This window comes from Triticum urartu, chromosome 7A (assembly GCF_056163025.1).
Source record: "Triticum urartu cultivar PI428250 chromosome 7A, HENAU_Tu73, whole genome shotgun sequence".
NCBI lineage: Eukaryota > Viridiplantae > Streptophyta > Magnoliopsida > Poales > Poaceae > Triticum > Triticum urartu.
Window position 1 is genome coordinate 252,543,643 of NC_141879.1, and position 16,115 is coordinate 252,559,757.

Below are 16,115 nucleotides of genomic sequence, written 5' to 3' on the forward strand. Positions count from 1 at the left end.
GCGGCCCTCGCAGCAGAAGCACAAAGCAGCCTCTTAAGGCAATCCACTAGTTCGGTGATTAAAGACCCAGACTCCTTCAAGCGCGCCCAGAGTAATCGGCAGCAAGACCGCCTGGCACGTTCCGAGCTCGCATAGCAATGCGGCCCCCACCCCAGTCCCAGCCAAACGGCAAAATCTGTGCCCCGCGTACATAATTACGCATTGAAAATACCATGGGCACAGGTGGGGAGGGGGGCACGACTACGGCACGCCCCAAGACGCGGCTCAACCGCACTAGGGGCTTCCCGCCTTATTATTTTTTTCTCTCTTTCAGGACTTTAATCTCTGGAAACCCCGTCCGGCAGTACGGTTGCCGGACACACGATGCAACAACCAAGGAGGCAGAAAGCTACGTCGCACCACGGAACTCCCAGGTGGTCTCTGACAACGAGTGAAATACCTGCTTTACATACCATTCCTCAGGTTGCCCTTGGAGGGGACATGTCAAATAGTCCTACTTTTTGCTTATCGCACTACTTGTATCATTCTGCTTTAACGCACCTTTTTGAATAAACAATGCATAGCGCTAGACTATTATCGCATTCTCTATTCTTCTTATATATATATATGTTCATTCATGACATTCAGCACCCGTACACTCTGGTACGGCCAATACGCCAGGGGCTTAAGCATACCCCATAATACGGCATGAGAAGTCCGAACACTTTCGACAGAGCGGCACCCCGAACTTATAGCATTATATGCATCAGCTCCGAATCATGTCTTGGGCCAATACACTACAGGAATCAGGTAATTTGCCGTCTGTGCTTCACAGATGGCAAAGACAGAAAACATGACGGCAAACAGTTTGTCGTCAGCAGCTGACGGCAAAGTGTGTCGGCAAATGGTAAATCGGCAAAGCCATACTTTGCCGTCAGCTTTCTATCAGGCTGACGGCAAAGGCTTTGCCGTCAGTTTTCACACTTCACCGTCAGCCGTTATAGCCTGACGGCAAAGAAAAGCACTTGACTGACACCCTAACGGACGACGTCATATACTTTGTCGTCAACCTCTGGACGGCAAAAAGCTGAGCACTTTGCCGTCAATAGCAGTCAATCTACAGACGGAAAAGATCTGAGCACTTTGCCATCAGCAGACAGATGGCAAAGTACTCATTTGCTGACGGCAAAATTCTGTACAGATTTTTTTTAAAGAAATTTATCTCAACAATTCAATAGACCATATATATCACAAATATAACAACAATGTTCCATAGAAACAAAACAAACCATAACAAATGTCCATATATATATATCATAAGGTATCACAAAGTGTTGCATATGAGATCACAAAGTATATTAAACCATCACAAAGTATCACATCTAGCTGGGCATCTTCCAGTCATGTACTACTCTCGGAATTAGCCTCACAACCATCAGCTCTACACACACATGCTAAACTCCAACTATGCTACTCGAAAGGAAACCACACACAACTACTCTCTATGTCAAGGAGATTAAAACACCACATCAGGTTGACTGTAGCTCCGTGCAACCAATCAACGTTGCTACTCCATCCCTTATTCACATGTCCACTGTAATTAACCAAACAAGAAAGAGGTTCAGACTTAGATTCATCATATCAAATAGATTCAGACTCGAGAGCATCATTCATCATACTAAAGGCATTTTTTGTCAGTCAAATAAACTTGTCAAGCATATAACATCATCCTAATAGACAAGAACCTGTTGACACCAAATCTGAACTAGCCTAGTACAGGAATAAATATGACATGTAAAACAGCTCCTCCTAGTACATGAACAGCTCCTAGTACACATCATTTAGCAGGAGCAAACATGACATGCAAAACAGGAGCAAGTATTTACATGCAGAGCAGCAGGAGCAAATTAAATATTTGTTAGAACAAAATCTGAACTAGCCACATACATGTACAACAGCTCATCAGGAAAAAGAGCAACATGAGAGGAACCTAGTGGCCTCATACAATTCAATCAAGAAGTATATCAACCACAAGAATACAAACCAGAGTAGAGCATGCATAAGTTGGGGAAATAAAACATAGTCGAGAGGGAGGGATCGACCTTCCCTGGTGGTTGGTCGTCAGCTCGGCCATGGGGTCGTGTATTGCTCATCGTCCTTGTCTATTTTGTTCATGGATAGCGCCCACCCGCAGCAATTAACCAAAAAGGAAAAAGGTTCAGACTTAGAAATTCATCGTATCAAATAGATTCGGACTCGAGAGCATCATTCATCATACCAAAGCCATTTTTTGTCAAACAAATAAACTTGTCAAGCACTTCACACTCTGAATAAGACACCCCCTTATCATCTAAATCTTGAGAAATCAGAAGCCCAAAGAAAAACTTTCAAAATAGTAAAACAAATAAGAATATTAAGATAACTGGTTATGTAATAACATGCAACACGAATCGTACACAAACTAGTTTAACTGTTGCATGAGATGAAAAGTAGACTAAGATTACATGATCTTGAATCCATGGTTGCTGCATGTTATCAAATAGTATCAACTACAATTTTGTCGCAACAATTCATATTCTAGCTTTTGTATTGGACAAACAGTGAACATATGCAAGAGTCATTTGCTTCATACCCATTACTGCTTGAATCAGTAGTTAATACTATCTTCTATTATTATTTCACTCAAGGAGATAAATAAATAAAGTTTTGGCAGTAGTGCAGAGGCAAAAGGAGAAATAAAGAGGCAAACTGAGAACACATCCAACACAGGAGACCTTAGAAGCAAGAATATTCACCTGGATTCCTATATTGTAGAGCATCCTTACTGTACTGAACTCTGTTATCCATCTTCCTTCTCCAATTTCAAAATCAAGGGTGGTGCTACAAATAAACAGTTCAAGAGAGAAGAGAAAGAAGTTACAAACTCATATACCGGTTTATCAAAAAAGTGCAAAGCAGTGAGGTTTACATGGCCATATAGAAGTAAGATCACAGCAGTATATACCTTCCAACTCTACTAGCAACATGGCCATGGGACTTTGAGGAAAAACTCAAAATAGGATGTATGTCGGGGCAGTGCTTGACCCTATACTTATATAGTAACTTCACCATGGATGCATATCTGTCATGTATGCAAGCAGCAAGTCGGCCAAGAGAAAAAATGTGTTGGCTGTAGGAAAGATAAATCATAACACAAGAAAACCATGGATACATGTATTAACAAATGCCATTAGGAGCGTGACCAGCAGCAAAATAACATCAAAGGAAGAATCTTGAATGATACAAAACAGGAATTGAAATACAGTGCATTTTCCAAAAGGATACTAACCCCAAAGCCCATAATTAATCAGCCCATAAATATATAAAAAAACAGAAGCCTCCTATGTGCATAGATAATAACGACCTAGCATGGCCAATGGCAAGGAATTGCCTCACAGCATATCATGATGAGAACAAGGCATCTGTTTCGATCGCATAGATCCTTCCAAAATCATTAAGTATATCATAAAAGCAGGAATAGCAAACCTGAAAGTCTGTGAGGGATGATGAAGCAACAAAGCAGGAATACCAAACCTGAAAGTCTGTGAGGGATGATGAAGCAACAAACAAAATACTAATTGGCATTGTACATCTATTTTCACTAATGTGATGGCACAACCCAGAGCCTACCCGTGTCTCGGTTTTGATAAAGTGTGTAATCGGAAAACTATTTCAGTTCTGTAGAGCAACCCAAACCATGTACCCCCATCTACTCGTTGTAGAAAGATTATCCGCTCATGAGGACTGGGACAGCAATAATGAAACCAATTGGAGATTATCGATTTCATCTTATACTTCCTGGATCCATGGGAGCATAGACATGTATTTTGTACTATTATTGAGAATACATATTTTAAGAACATCAAACTCATAATATAACACAGGAAATAATTTGAATGCAGAGTACTCCAATATAGAACATATAACCCTTGGATTAACTGCATAGAACGAAGGGAAGGGAAGGGTCATACATGTCCTTGACGAGCTGCTCGATGGCGTGCCTCTCCTCACGAGCACAAGCAGGTCCTGTCCCGGCACGGATCTGGCTGCCGCCAACATGGCCGGATCGCTAGGGTTGGAGGAAGGGAGGGCATGGTGGTGCTTCTGCTGCTGGCCGCACCTACAGAGACGACGAGAGACGGGGGATCAAAGAAAGAGTCGGAGAAGATATGGGGAGTAACACCATACCGCCGTCGTCAAGGTAGCCACCGTCGTCGTCGTCGCCGTCTGTCACCATGGCCCGGCGGCTAGGGTTTCTAGTGCGAAGAGTGAGGGAGGGAGGGCGGATCTGAGCGCGAAGAGTGAGGGAGGGTGGTCGGATCTGAGCGTGCGAGGGAGGGAGCTAGGGTTTCGGGCTGGCGGCGACGGGCGTGGGGGGGAGGCGACCAGGGGAATCGGGCAGAGAGGAGAGAATGAGAGAGAGGGTGAGGGCCGGCTCGGGCAGAGGCTTTGCCTCCTCAGTCGGCTAGGCTGGTGGGCCAGAGCGCCGAGGCCCAGTGGCCCATATGGCCTTTGTCGTCGGCCCCAGTACGCAAAGACGGCAAAGACGGGCTCCCGTTTTCCCACCGTCACCTGCATACATTTTACCGTCTTTGAATCTTTGCCATCAGCTAACATCTGTCTTTGCCGTCAGATGGAAAAAACACAGACGGCAAAGTATGCTTTTGCCGTCAACAAAACAAAAACAGACGACAAAGTATGTCTTTGCCGTCGGTTGTCCTTTGCCGTCAGCCACAGACGGCAAAGTATGTCTTTGCCGTCTGCCACGATGAAAAGCTGACGGCAAAGTGCAGTACTGACGACAAATTAGCTGATTCCTATAGTGATAGTTGGGTTTGCCCGGCTCCCATGTTTTGGTACCTTACGTTCCGCTATATCGGCTAAGGTAGCACTGGGAGAACTACTACGATTGTGCCCCGGTTCAGCTGGGCTAAGCACCTCAGTAGAGAAAGCTAAAACTGACTGTCATGATAAGGCGAGAGACTGGTCGCTGTTCGAGAGGTTTCGAGTCCCTAAAGACTTATGTCGCTTAGAGCGAGGAGTAGGCTTTGTCCGGCTTAAGCCGTGTATAGCGCCCCGAATTCGGCCTTCCGAATACTAGGGGCTTCGCCAAAATTTAAAATTATAGAATTCTATGGCTAAGTGAGAGTGATAAAGCATTATAGTCCGATTTCCTTGTTCGTTGTGCTAAGCACCTCCCTCGAAGGACCCAAAAATGGGAAAAAGAGTGCTCGGGTTTATCCCGAACACCCCATCACTCGTGGCATGGGGGCAGAAGCCGACGACTAGCCATCTCCCAGATTTGATAAACAGCTGAACAGAAGGTAATATTTTAAATTCAAACAAGCGTTGCATAGCGCACATGAACAAGTTTTCATACTAGAGGATCACACGAACAAGTTCATTCAAATATTACATCTTTCGCACACTCGTCCGCTACAAGACGGGCACCCTTCAGGACACCCTCATAATACATCTCGGGGTGGCGATGCTCCTTGTCCTGCGGCGGCCCCTCCTTCACCAGCTTCTCAGCGTCCATCTTGGCCCAGTGCACCTTCGCACGGGCAAAGGCCCGGCGTGCACCCTCGATGCAAACTGACCGCTTTATGGCCTCCAACTGTGGACAGGCATCCATAAGCCGCCTCACCAGGCCAAAGTAGCTGTTGGGAAGGGAGTCACCAGGCCACATCCGGACTATAAGGCCCCTCATGGCCTGTTCGGCCGCCTTGTGCAGCTCGACCAGTTGCTTCAGCTGGTCGCTCATAGGCATCGGGTGTTCGGTCCCAGTATACTGAGACCAGAACAGCTTCTCTGTCGAGCTTCCCTCCTCGGCTTGGTAAAACTTCGCGGCGTCCGATACGCCGCGGGGCAAATCTGCGAATGCTCCTGGAGAGCTCCGGACTTGGGTAAGTAACAAGTAATTTACTTTCACATGCTTGCTTTGCATATTGAATGCCTTACCCGCCGCTATCTTCCTCATCGCCTCAATTTCCTGGAGGGCCTTTTGGGCTTCAGCCTTGGCATTCTTTGCGCTCTCGAGGGCCGCGGCAAGCTCAGACTCTCGCGTCTTCGAGTCAAGCTCCAACGCCTCGTGCTTCGTCACGAGAGCTTGGAGCTCTTGCTGCACCTCGCCCACCCGTGCCTCTTGCTTTTCCCGCTCAGTGCGCTCCTTGGCCGCTTTGTCTTTGGCCTCGGAGAGCGCTTGCTTTAGGGTCGCCACTTCGGTCGTGGCCCCTGGCACATTCATGGTGATCCTGTCATTTCGCAACCACATTTTCTTTTTATATATAGACAAGGTATTACTTACCTTTGTTCTCCTCGATCTGCCTCTTGGCAAGGTCGAGCTCTTTCTCGGACCCCTCGAGGTCCTGCTTCAGTGCGGCGACCTCCGTAGTCAGTGCAGCAGAGGTCAGCAGCGAAGCCTGCATACGTATACAGACATACTTATATTAGACTCCTGCAGATATTATTTGATCCTCTATTCGGTTTTTCTTTGTGAACGCCAAACAGAGCATCAGGGGCTACTGTCTATGCGGTAATATTTTTCCTATATTTTAAATACTTATCTCAAAGCCTGTTAGAAGGCCGGCACAGGCTTCAGTCAGTCCTCTCTTGGCGGACTGAACCTTCTTGATCACCGCACTCATAATAGTGCAGTGCTCTTCGTCGATGGAAGCGCCGCGAAGCGCTCCCAGCAGGTTGTCCGGTGCCTCTGGATGGATAGAGGTCACCGGCACGGGCGTCTTACCCCTTTTGGAAGGGGGCCGCCTGCCCGAGTCCGGAACCACTGGAGGTTCCGGCGCGGTGTTCGGCTGAGAGCCGAACTTGGAGTCCCCGGGAGCCTTGCTCCCTTTGCTCCTGGAGTCCGGAAGGTCGCTTTGAGGCGCCTCTGGGACTGTCTCCCCCCGTCTCGGTGCCCCTTGAGACAATACCTCGGCATTATCCGTAGGGCAAGGGGAGGAGGCGGTCGGAACTGGATCGCTATCCATATCCGACGAGTCCAAGGAACCGTCCGATGAGGATACGTCGATACGGGCTTGGGGCGGTCTGCATAATCATATTCGGCGTTAGGAGAAGCAGTGCGACAAAGGTATGCTATGAGTTACTCTGGTATTCGAATACTTACGACTTCGCCAGGGGCTTGGCCCTGAGCAGCCACTCGTCTTCGCCTTCGGCGGCGGTGGTGGAGCAGTCCGGAAGGAGAGTCCTTCCTTTCTTGGACCCTTCAGCCTCCTCAATTGGGCGGCCTTCCTTTTCTTGTCTCCCCCGGCCGGAGGGGGAGCATCTTCATCTTCCTCCTCCTCGTTTTCGTGGGAGGAGTGCGTCTCGGAGTTATCGGACGATGAGTCCGATACCACCTGGCGCTGGGAACCCCTTCAGGTTCCCTTGGCCTTCTTCTTGGTCTTATCCGCACCTCATAAGGAGCTGGAGTCCGCATCTCCGTCAGGAGAGCGTCCGCAGTGTCTTCGGGCAGAGGGGCCGGACAGTCAATCTGCTCCGATGCCTCCACCCAGTCTTGTTAAAGGCATGGGAGCTCAGACCCTGCACATGGTTAAGCTATGGGAAATAAATATCCTACCAGATGTACAGAACTTACCGGATTCGCAGGGCGCTTCGCGCTTAGCCTGCGGTCCTCGGTGAGAGAGGGAGGGACCTCGGCGCCCTTGAACAGCACCCTCCAGACGTCTTTGTGCGTCGTGTCGAAGAGCTCGCTTAGAGTCTGGTGCCGGGCCGGGTCGAACTCCCATAAGTTGAAATCCCGTTGTTGACACGGGAGGATCCGGCGAAAGAGCATGACCTGGACTATGTTGACAAGCTTAAGTTTCTTGCTTGTCATGTTCTGGATACACTTCTGGAGTCCGTCCAGCTCCACCGATGAACCCCAGGACAGGCCCTTCTCCTTCCAGGAAGTGAGCCGCATGGGGATTCCGGATCGAAACTCGGGGGCCGCCACCCAGTTGGTGTCGCGCGGCTCGGTGATGTAGAACCACCCCGATTGCCACCCCTTTACGGTCTCCACGAAGGAGCCCTCGAGCCATGCAACGTTGGGCATTTTTCCCACCATGGCTCCGCCGCATTCTGCTTGTTGGCCGCCTACAACCTTCGGTTTGATATTGAAGGTCTTCAACCATAGGCCGAAGTGGGGCCGGATGCGGAGGAAAGCCTCGCACACGACGATGAACGCCAAGATGTTGAGGATGAAATTCGGGGCCAGATCATGAAAGTCCAGCCCGTAGTAGAACATGAGGCCGCGGACGAATGGATGGAGGGGAAACCCCAATCCGCAGACGAAGTGGGGGAGGAAAACCACCCTTTCATGAGGTTCCGGGGTAGGGGCGACCTGCCCCGCGGCTGGAAGCCGGTGCGCGACGTCCGCGGCTAAGTATCCGGCTCCACGTAACTTTTTGATGTGCCCCTCCATGACGGAGGAGGCCATCCACTTGCCTCCCGCTCCGGACATGTTCGGAGAGAGTTGGGGAGGAGGATGCGGACTTGGGCGCTGGAGCTCGAGTGCGCGAGAATGGATGAGCAATGAGGAAGAAGGCGTGGGTAGAAAAATGTGAGATCTTATCCCTTTATAAGGGCGGACTAAACTATGCACCCCCACTAGTCTGGTAAAACTCGCTTATCCCCCAAGCGCCGTAATTGATGGCGCGGTTGGGTTACCCACGTCCGTATTGATGAGAATCTCGTAATAAGGGGAACACGAACTCTGCTTTGACAAGACGTGTCAAGAAACCGCCTCGCGTTATGTGCGGGGCTGGTTAAAGAAAAACGGTTCAAATAATTACCGGGCCGTGGTGTGATGTCATGCTGCCAAAACGTGTCAGCAGATTAGATTTGTGGTAATATTATTCTCTCTACGGTGGTATGTGGAAGTTATTTTGCAGGGTCGGACACTATCCTTGTATTCAAATTCTTCCGTGGTGTATTCGGAGGAGGAACCCGCCTTGCAATGGCAAAGACAACACTACGCGCCAGACTCATCGTCATTGAAGCCTGGTTCAGGGGCTACTGAGGGAGTCCTGGATTAGGGGGTCTCCGGACAGCCGGACTATATACTTTGGCCGGACTGTTGAACTATGAAGATACAAGATTGAAGACTTCGTCCCGTGTTCGGATGGGACTCTACTTGGCGTGGAAGGCAAGCTAGGCAATACGGATATGTATATCTCCTCCTTTGTAACCGACCTTGTGTAACCCTAGCCCCATCCGGTGTCTATATAATCCGGAGGGTTTTAGTCCGTAGGACAACATACAATCATACCATAGGCTAGCTTGTAGGGCTTAGCCTCTCCGATCTCGTGGTAGATCAACTCTTGTACTACCCATATCATCAAAAATAAATCAAGCAGGACGTAGGGTTTTACCTCCATCAAGAGGGCCCGAACCTGGGTAAAACATCGTGTCCCCTGCCTCCTGTTACCATCCGCCTTAGACGCACAGTTCGGGACCCCCTACCCAAGATCCGCCGGTTTTGACACCGACAGTGGTGATGCGAGAGGATAGGAGAGAGGACCGGTGGTGATTTTCTGTGCGAGCGAAGTGACCGGTACTGAATGCGGTGAGAAGGAAGATGAGGGTTCTGAATTCAATGTGAAACGGAACGGCCAGGGCTACGCTGCAAACGACCGACGGCTACCTGAAAAAAAAGAGCGGACCCACCGACCGACTGGCTACGGGACGAACGAGCCAGCCAGCCAGCGCGTCGACCAGCCCGCGTCGCCCGCTTTCGACCGAGCCAAGTCGGCCGCTTCCGAACGGCCATTACCAGCCGCTAGCGGCGCACCGTCTCCGCCGTCGACCCGCACGCGATTGGTCACGTCAAAACGAGATCATTTCTGTGTTCAGTGTTTTTTGCCACTATCAAAATTCCGATGCAGTACAAAGTGTCATGTTTTGTAAAGTGGTGGTTTTCCGAGAGTTATGACACGAAAGTGGTGGTTCTATGTATTTTACTCGATTTATTTTCTACGTACCTGAAGTTCTGAAGATTTTACACTGATTTATTTATGAAGTGTTTTTTTTGTTGTTGTTGCGTAAATCTGTTCAGGGCATTGACTCAGATCACATGGACAGAGCTCCTAGCCACAAATGCTACAGTAGACCAGTCCATGCCCAGGTGCTCCAACACTGTTGTTCGGCCGCCCCGCCACACGTTGACACTTGACACAACATTTGACCAAGAACTACTCCGTTCGTACACAGCCACAGGCAACAATCTGAGGCCGGCCGGTGGTGACCAGCACCTTCCCGTGTGAGTCCCGGTGTCCATGCAGCCCGCGAGCCTTTCCAGCTTCGTCTCTGCACGTAGCTTTTCAATCACACATCTTGCCGCGCGCTCATATGCGTCACGCGCCTTGCCGCCCTTGTGAACCATCGTCACGAGCTCCCCTCCCGCGCCTCTCCTTTGCCCCCGTCCATCTCCGGTCTCGACGGGCGCTGCTATATACTACATGACGCGGGCCAACTGCGGGTCAGCGGAGTTAGTAGCGCCTACGGCGGTGACACGGCGTGGGCCAGCCGGAGCCCGTACACATGGCGTCCGAGGAGGAGCAGAGCTCGCTGGAGGACCCGTCTCCGCCGCGGACCCCGACGTCCTGGCCATCGCAGCCGCTGCTCCTGGACCCGGCCTACGCGCGGAGCAAGTCGGTCATCCACGACGAGCTGCGCAGCTTCCGCGTGTTCCTGCAGTGGTGCGCGCTCGACCACTCCTCCCCCGCCGCGCGCGCCGCCTCGTACACGGCCTTCCTCGCGCTGGCGCTCGCCGTGCCCGCCGCTGTCACGGCCTCCCTCCGCGCCGACACTTCGCTGTCCCCGGCCTCCGCGTCCGCGGTCACCTTCAACCGCGTGGCCACGCTCACGGCGTCGGGGCTCGCCGCCGTCTCGTTCGTCACGCTGGCCGTCTTCTTCCGCCGCTGCGGCGGCCTCCGGCAGCTGCTGTTCCTCGACGGGGGGCTCCGCGACGATACCGCGTTCGTCCGCCGCCGCTACGAGCGGGAGCTGGACCGCGCGTTCCGCCTCCTGGCAGCGCTGCTCGTCCCGGCCCTCTGCGTGGAGGCCGCGCACAAGGCCGTCTTCTTCTTCTCCACCGTGCGCGTGGAGCCGCCGCTCCCGCTCCCGCACGTGCCGTGGCGCGCGGTGGCGCTGGTGGCCACGGTGGCGTCGTGGGTGTACCGCACGGGGGTGTTCCTGCTGGTGTGCGTGCTGTTCCGCCTCACCTGCGAGCTCCAGATCCTGCGCTTCGAGGGGATCTACCACATGTTCGACGCGGAGGCGTGCGCCGCCGCCGACGAGATCTTCCTTGAGCACCGCCGCATCCGGACGCAGCTGCTGGCCACCAGCCACCGGTACAGGGTGTTCATCATCTGCTGCCTCGTCACCATCACCGTCAGCCAGCTCGGCGCCCTGCTCGTCGCCCTCTCCTCCAAGGACGGCAAGAGCTTCGCCAACTCCGGCGACCTACTGGTACGTAGTACGCACCACCGTGTGTCCATCAGCGAGTAGTACTCCTACATGCTTGTTGTATAAGTAATAGTACAAGCATTGCTGCATTGTTGCAGGTTGGTTCGTCGGTGCAGCTGAGTGGGTTCTTCATGTGCCTGTTCGGCGCGGCAAGGATCACGCACCGAGCCCAGAGGATCGTGTCCATCGCCAGCCAGTGGCACATGCGCATGGTGTCCGCCGCTCTGCACCACGGCAAACCGGGCATCAGCACGTCGGCGAGCGACATCGACGCGGTCGCTCTGACGGCGCCGTTGCTCCCCGGAGCAGGATGCGACTACAAAAGCAGACAAGCTCTTGGTAACAAGACTATTTTCTTAGGACGATAATAAAGGAATAATAGAGCAATCGAATTTTTTCTTAATATAACAATTAAGTTTTTTTTTGAACATAACAATTAAGTTTGTTGGTGTGTGCTCAGTGACGTACCTGTGGCACAACAGTGGCGGGATCACCTTGTTCGGCTTCACGCTCGACAGAGGCCTCCTCCACACCATCTTCGCCTTCGAGATGACCCTCGTGCTCTGGATCCTCAGCAAAGCTGTAGTTCTCTCCTAGCTACTAGCACATCGACTAGTGCGTACGAGACCAGTGATTGTTAGTAGTATTTGATAATTAACCACGATGTTGTTGACGAAAGTGTAAGTAAATTCAGCTAGTTATTGCTTCCTGAATAATTATGCATCAGATTCGCCTTTTGAGTTCATTCCATGCCTTTTTTTTCTAATACGCAAAGTCTGCGTATCTTTTCATTGATGGAAGGGAGAGAATATGAGTAAAAAAGTGATACAACACACGACACAAATGAAAGGTGGCATGAACATGATGCTTAGAGCAGAGGGTCAAGGGATACTCAGCCCCAAACAACGAATACAACACACTTAAACTCACGATTGTCTGAAATTTCTAGCACTTTAGCTATATGTAAGTCGTGTTAACATCGATTTTGGGTAAGTCGATTTTTCGGCCATTGATTTCTGCATTAAAATTCATGCTTTTTCCCACGGTAATGAATTGTTACGGGCTGGTTCTTTTGATTGACAACCAATTTGGGCCAGACAATTCCTTAATGGGCTAGCTGAAGCCCATTACCTGTGCGGCCAGGCAAACCCCTATCTCCTTTTGATTTTGTTTTCCTTTTTTTATGTGTTTTGCTCTTGATCTTTTCTTTATTAGTCTTTTTTGGGTATATTTGGGATGTTGCGTGAGTGTAAATATAAAATATATACAAAAAGTACATTATTATATGATTATTTTTGCATAATACAAATTAATGGAATTTCAGTGCAGGGTTGTGTGCACATTTTTTCTTCTTATTTTAAAAGGTAATACCAATGCCACTAATTCATGTTGTTGCATATTAAACTTCATTAATTTTATTTTTTTAGTTATTTTTATAATTTCTTACTTCTCTAATTTGGTGATTGTTTGTTTTATATTTGTTTTCATTTTCTTTCTTCTTAAAGATAATACCAATGCTACTAATTCATTCTTTCTTTAGGAAACTTCACTATTTTCATTTTATATTAGTTTTTGTTTCATTTTCTTTCTTTTTAAAAGGTAACACCAAAGCTACCAATTCATTCTTTCTTAGAAAATTTCATAGTTTTGATTTAGTTTTAGTTTTCTTATTTTATTTCTTCTTCTTTAATGGTAATGCCAACGTCACTAATTTATTCCTTCTTAGGAAACTGAGGCAAATTCCACTACTATATTGTTTATTCTTGTGTATTATAAAAAAGCACAATTTCTGTGCAAATTGTGTGCAATTATTGTCATTTTTATTACTTTTCATTCGCTTTCTTCTTAAAGGGTAATATCAATGCCACTAATTCATTCTTTATTAAAAAATCATTATTTTGATTTTAATTTTGTTTTTTATTTCATTTCCTTCTTCTTTAATGGTAATACCAATGTAACGAATTTATTCCTTCTTAGAAAACTTTTTTTTTGTGCAAATTTCACTATTATATGATTATTTCTGTATTCTATAGAAATTTATGTGTAAATCATGTGTAAATTTTGTCATTATTTGTTTTATTGCTTTTCATTTGTTTCTTAAAGGATAATACAATGCCACTAATTGTGCTCCATTGATATGAAGGAACGTTAGTTCATAGACATACATACACCATGTACATGCCAGGTATGTGAACGAATTCATTGTCTTTTTTTTTCGAAACGGGTGAACGAATTCATTGTCATGTGCGCAGTCGGTGAGCTGCACCTACATGTACATGTCATGCCTTCATTTGTTTTCTCAGCATCCAGCTGAGCTAACTCTGTTGGACACGACAGAAATAAAAAGACCGAACCAAATCGAATTAAGGCAACTGCCTTTTAGCCGGTCCCTTTTACTCCCGTCCCGCTTGTTAGACTTGGTTTATGCTTTCAGTGTCGTACTGAAAGCAACTCAGGCATAATTGTCATAATGGATAGGGAGGTGATCGCCAGAAAATATGAAGACTGACTTGGTTGCATGTAAAATCATATTCACTATATTTCAACCTTTAAATATGTTGGAACCAGTCCACACTTGCACGTTGCCGCCCAACGTCTCCCACTAACCACGACTGGATAAGCTCATCTCCTAGAGTTTACAAGTCAGTTGGTGAGAGACTTGTATGGGCTGCTCCCTGTATATGAGAGATCGGAAAGATCTATGGTGAAAACGAAAAGGAGGATTGTGGGAAACACGATCAATCTGATACCATGTAGAGACGAGAACAAACGCGATGGTCGAACTCATGGTTCTATTCAACCGTGATGCTGACTTGGCGGGCTGCCTCGATACACAACGGTCTGCATCAGGCTACTACATCTTCCTCGGCTTCACACTTGTGTCCTGGTGTAGGATTGAAACTAGGTCTAGAGGGGGTGGTGATTAGACTACTTGACCAACTAAAAATCTAACATTTTCCCAATTTTAAGTGTTGGCAGATTTTAGCAACTATCACAAGTCAAGCAATCAACCTACACATGCAATTCTAAGAATGTACCAGTGAAAAGTAAAAAATTGCATATGAAGATAAAGGGAAGGTTTGGAGAAGGCAAACACAATGTAGACACGAAGATTTTTGGCGTGGTTCCGATAGGTGGTGCTATCGTACATCCACGTTGATGGAGACTTCAACCCACGAAGGGTAACGGTTGCGCGAGTCCACGGAGGGCTCCACCCACGAAGGGTCCATGAAGAAGCAACCTTGTCTATCCCAGCATGGTCATCGCCCCACGAAGGACTTGCCTCACTCGGGTAGATCTTCACGAAGTAGGCGATCTCCTTGCCCTTACAAAGTCCTTGGTTCAACTCCACAATCTTGTCGGAGGCTCCCAAGTGACACCTAACCAATCTAGGAGACACCACTCTCCAAAAGGTAATAGATGGTGTGATGATGCTCATCTATTTCAAATGATAGTCTCCCCAACACTCAACTATCTCTCATAGATTTGGCTATGGTGAAAAGATGATTTGAGTGAAAAGCAACTTGGGGAAGGCTAGAGATCAAGATTCTTGTGGTTGGATTTGGAATGTCTTGGTCTCAACACATGAGTAGGTGGTTCTCTCTCAGAAAATGAGTAGTGGAAGTGTAGGCACGTTCTAACGGCTCTCTCTCAAATGGAGAAGGGGGTGGAGGGGTATATATAGCCTCCACACAAAATCCAACCGTTACAGACATTTGACCCAACTCGGTCAGACCGATTAAGTTCAAAATGTGAACGTTACGAATCTTGATGGGACCAACATGATCAACTCGGTGGGACCGATGTGCTAGGGTTAGGGCAAAACCTCATCTCGGTGAGACCGATTGCATAAACTCGGTGAGAGCGATTTCAGCAATGAGCAAACAGAGAGTTGGTTAAGGAAACTCGGTGGGACCGATTACACATTTTGATGAGACCTACATAATTACAATAGGCCACAGAGAGTTTGCAAGGTCATCTCGATGAGGCCGAGATCCTGATCGGTGAGACCGAATTGTCTAGGATTTCTGGCAGTGGCTAGGTCAAATGAACTTGGTGGCGCCGGATAGATCAAAACGGTGGGGCTGAGTTTGACTTTTAGGTTTTGGACATATGTGGAAATGAGAAAGTGGCTGAGGATTTTGGAGCTAACTCACTAAGCACTTTGAGCAAGTAGACCATTAAGCAACACCTCATCCCCTTTTAATAGTATTGGCTTTTCTATGGACTCAATGTGATCCCGGATCACTAAAATAAAAATGAAGAGTCTTGGGTCTTTGCCAATCTTTGTCCTTAGCATTTGAAGGGGTCCACATCTCTAGTCCATGCCATGCCAATCATTAAACTTTCTTAAATGTTTAACTTGAATGGATATTAGTTTAATGAGCTATATGTTGTTATGAATTACCAAAACCACTCGGGGATTAGTTGCACTTTCAATCTCCCCCTTTTTGGTAATTGATGACAAAATATAGATCAAAGCTTTGACAAATGATAATATGAATGAAATACATCGTCTCTTTGAGAAGTATGTGATAAGCAAGAGCTTCCCCTGAATTTGTGCATTATTTAAAATTTGCTTTTGAATGCAAATGCACAATTGATTAGGATCATGGTCACTCTTCCATGTC

General features: G+C 48.1%; 1 protein-coding gene and 1 long non-coding RNA gene across 2 annotated transcripts; one reads left to right on the top strand and one right to left on the bottom strand.

Moving 5' to 3' along the window:
* Window positions 1–1,264: 1,264 nt before the first annotated feature.
* On the bottom strand, window positions 1,265–2,860 carry LOC147959215 (uncharacterized). The gene is made up of 2 exons (XR_015612067.1): window positions 2,082–2,860; window positions 1,265–1,573 (listed from the first exon to the last, which is right to left on the bottom strand). It is a non-coding gene; the product is annotated as an uncharacterized LOC147959215 (long non-coding RNA).
* A 7,583-nt stretch (window positions 2,861–10,443) lies between these two features.
* On the top strand, window positions 10,444–12,229 carry LOC125524427 (Ras guanine nucleotide exchange factor K). Its single transcript, XM_048689481.2, has 3 exons — window positions 10,444–11,487; window positions 11,583–11,823; window positions 11,945–12,229. Exons 1-3 carry the CDS (start codon window positions 10,558–10,560, stop codon window positions 12,079–12,081), a joined length of 1,308 nt encoding a protein of 435 aa, XP_048545438.1. The 5' UTR covers window positions 10,444–10,557; the 3' UTR covers window positions 12,082–12,229.
* Window positions 12,230–16,115: the final 3,886 nt, after the last annotated feature.

Excerpts from the sequence above, each read along its gene's own strand:
- LOC125524427 (XM_048689481.2), top strand. The coding sequence starts at position 10,558 with ATGGCGTCCGAGGAGGAGCAGAGCTCGCTGGAGGACCCGTCTCCGCCG. Across the intron at positions 11,488-11,582 it reads CCAACTCCGGCGACCTACTG|GTTGGTTCGTCGGTGCAGCT; the intron begins GTACGTAGTACG and ends GCATTGTTGCAG. Across the intron at positions 11,824-11,944 it reads CAAAAGCAGACAAGCTCTTG|TGACGTACCTGTGGCACAAC; the intron begins GTAACAAGACTA and ends GTGTGTGCTCAG.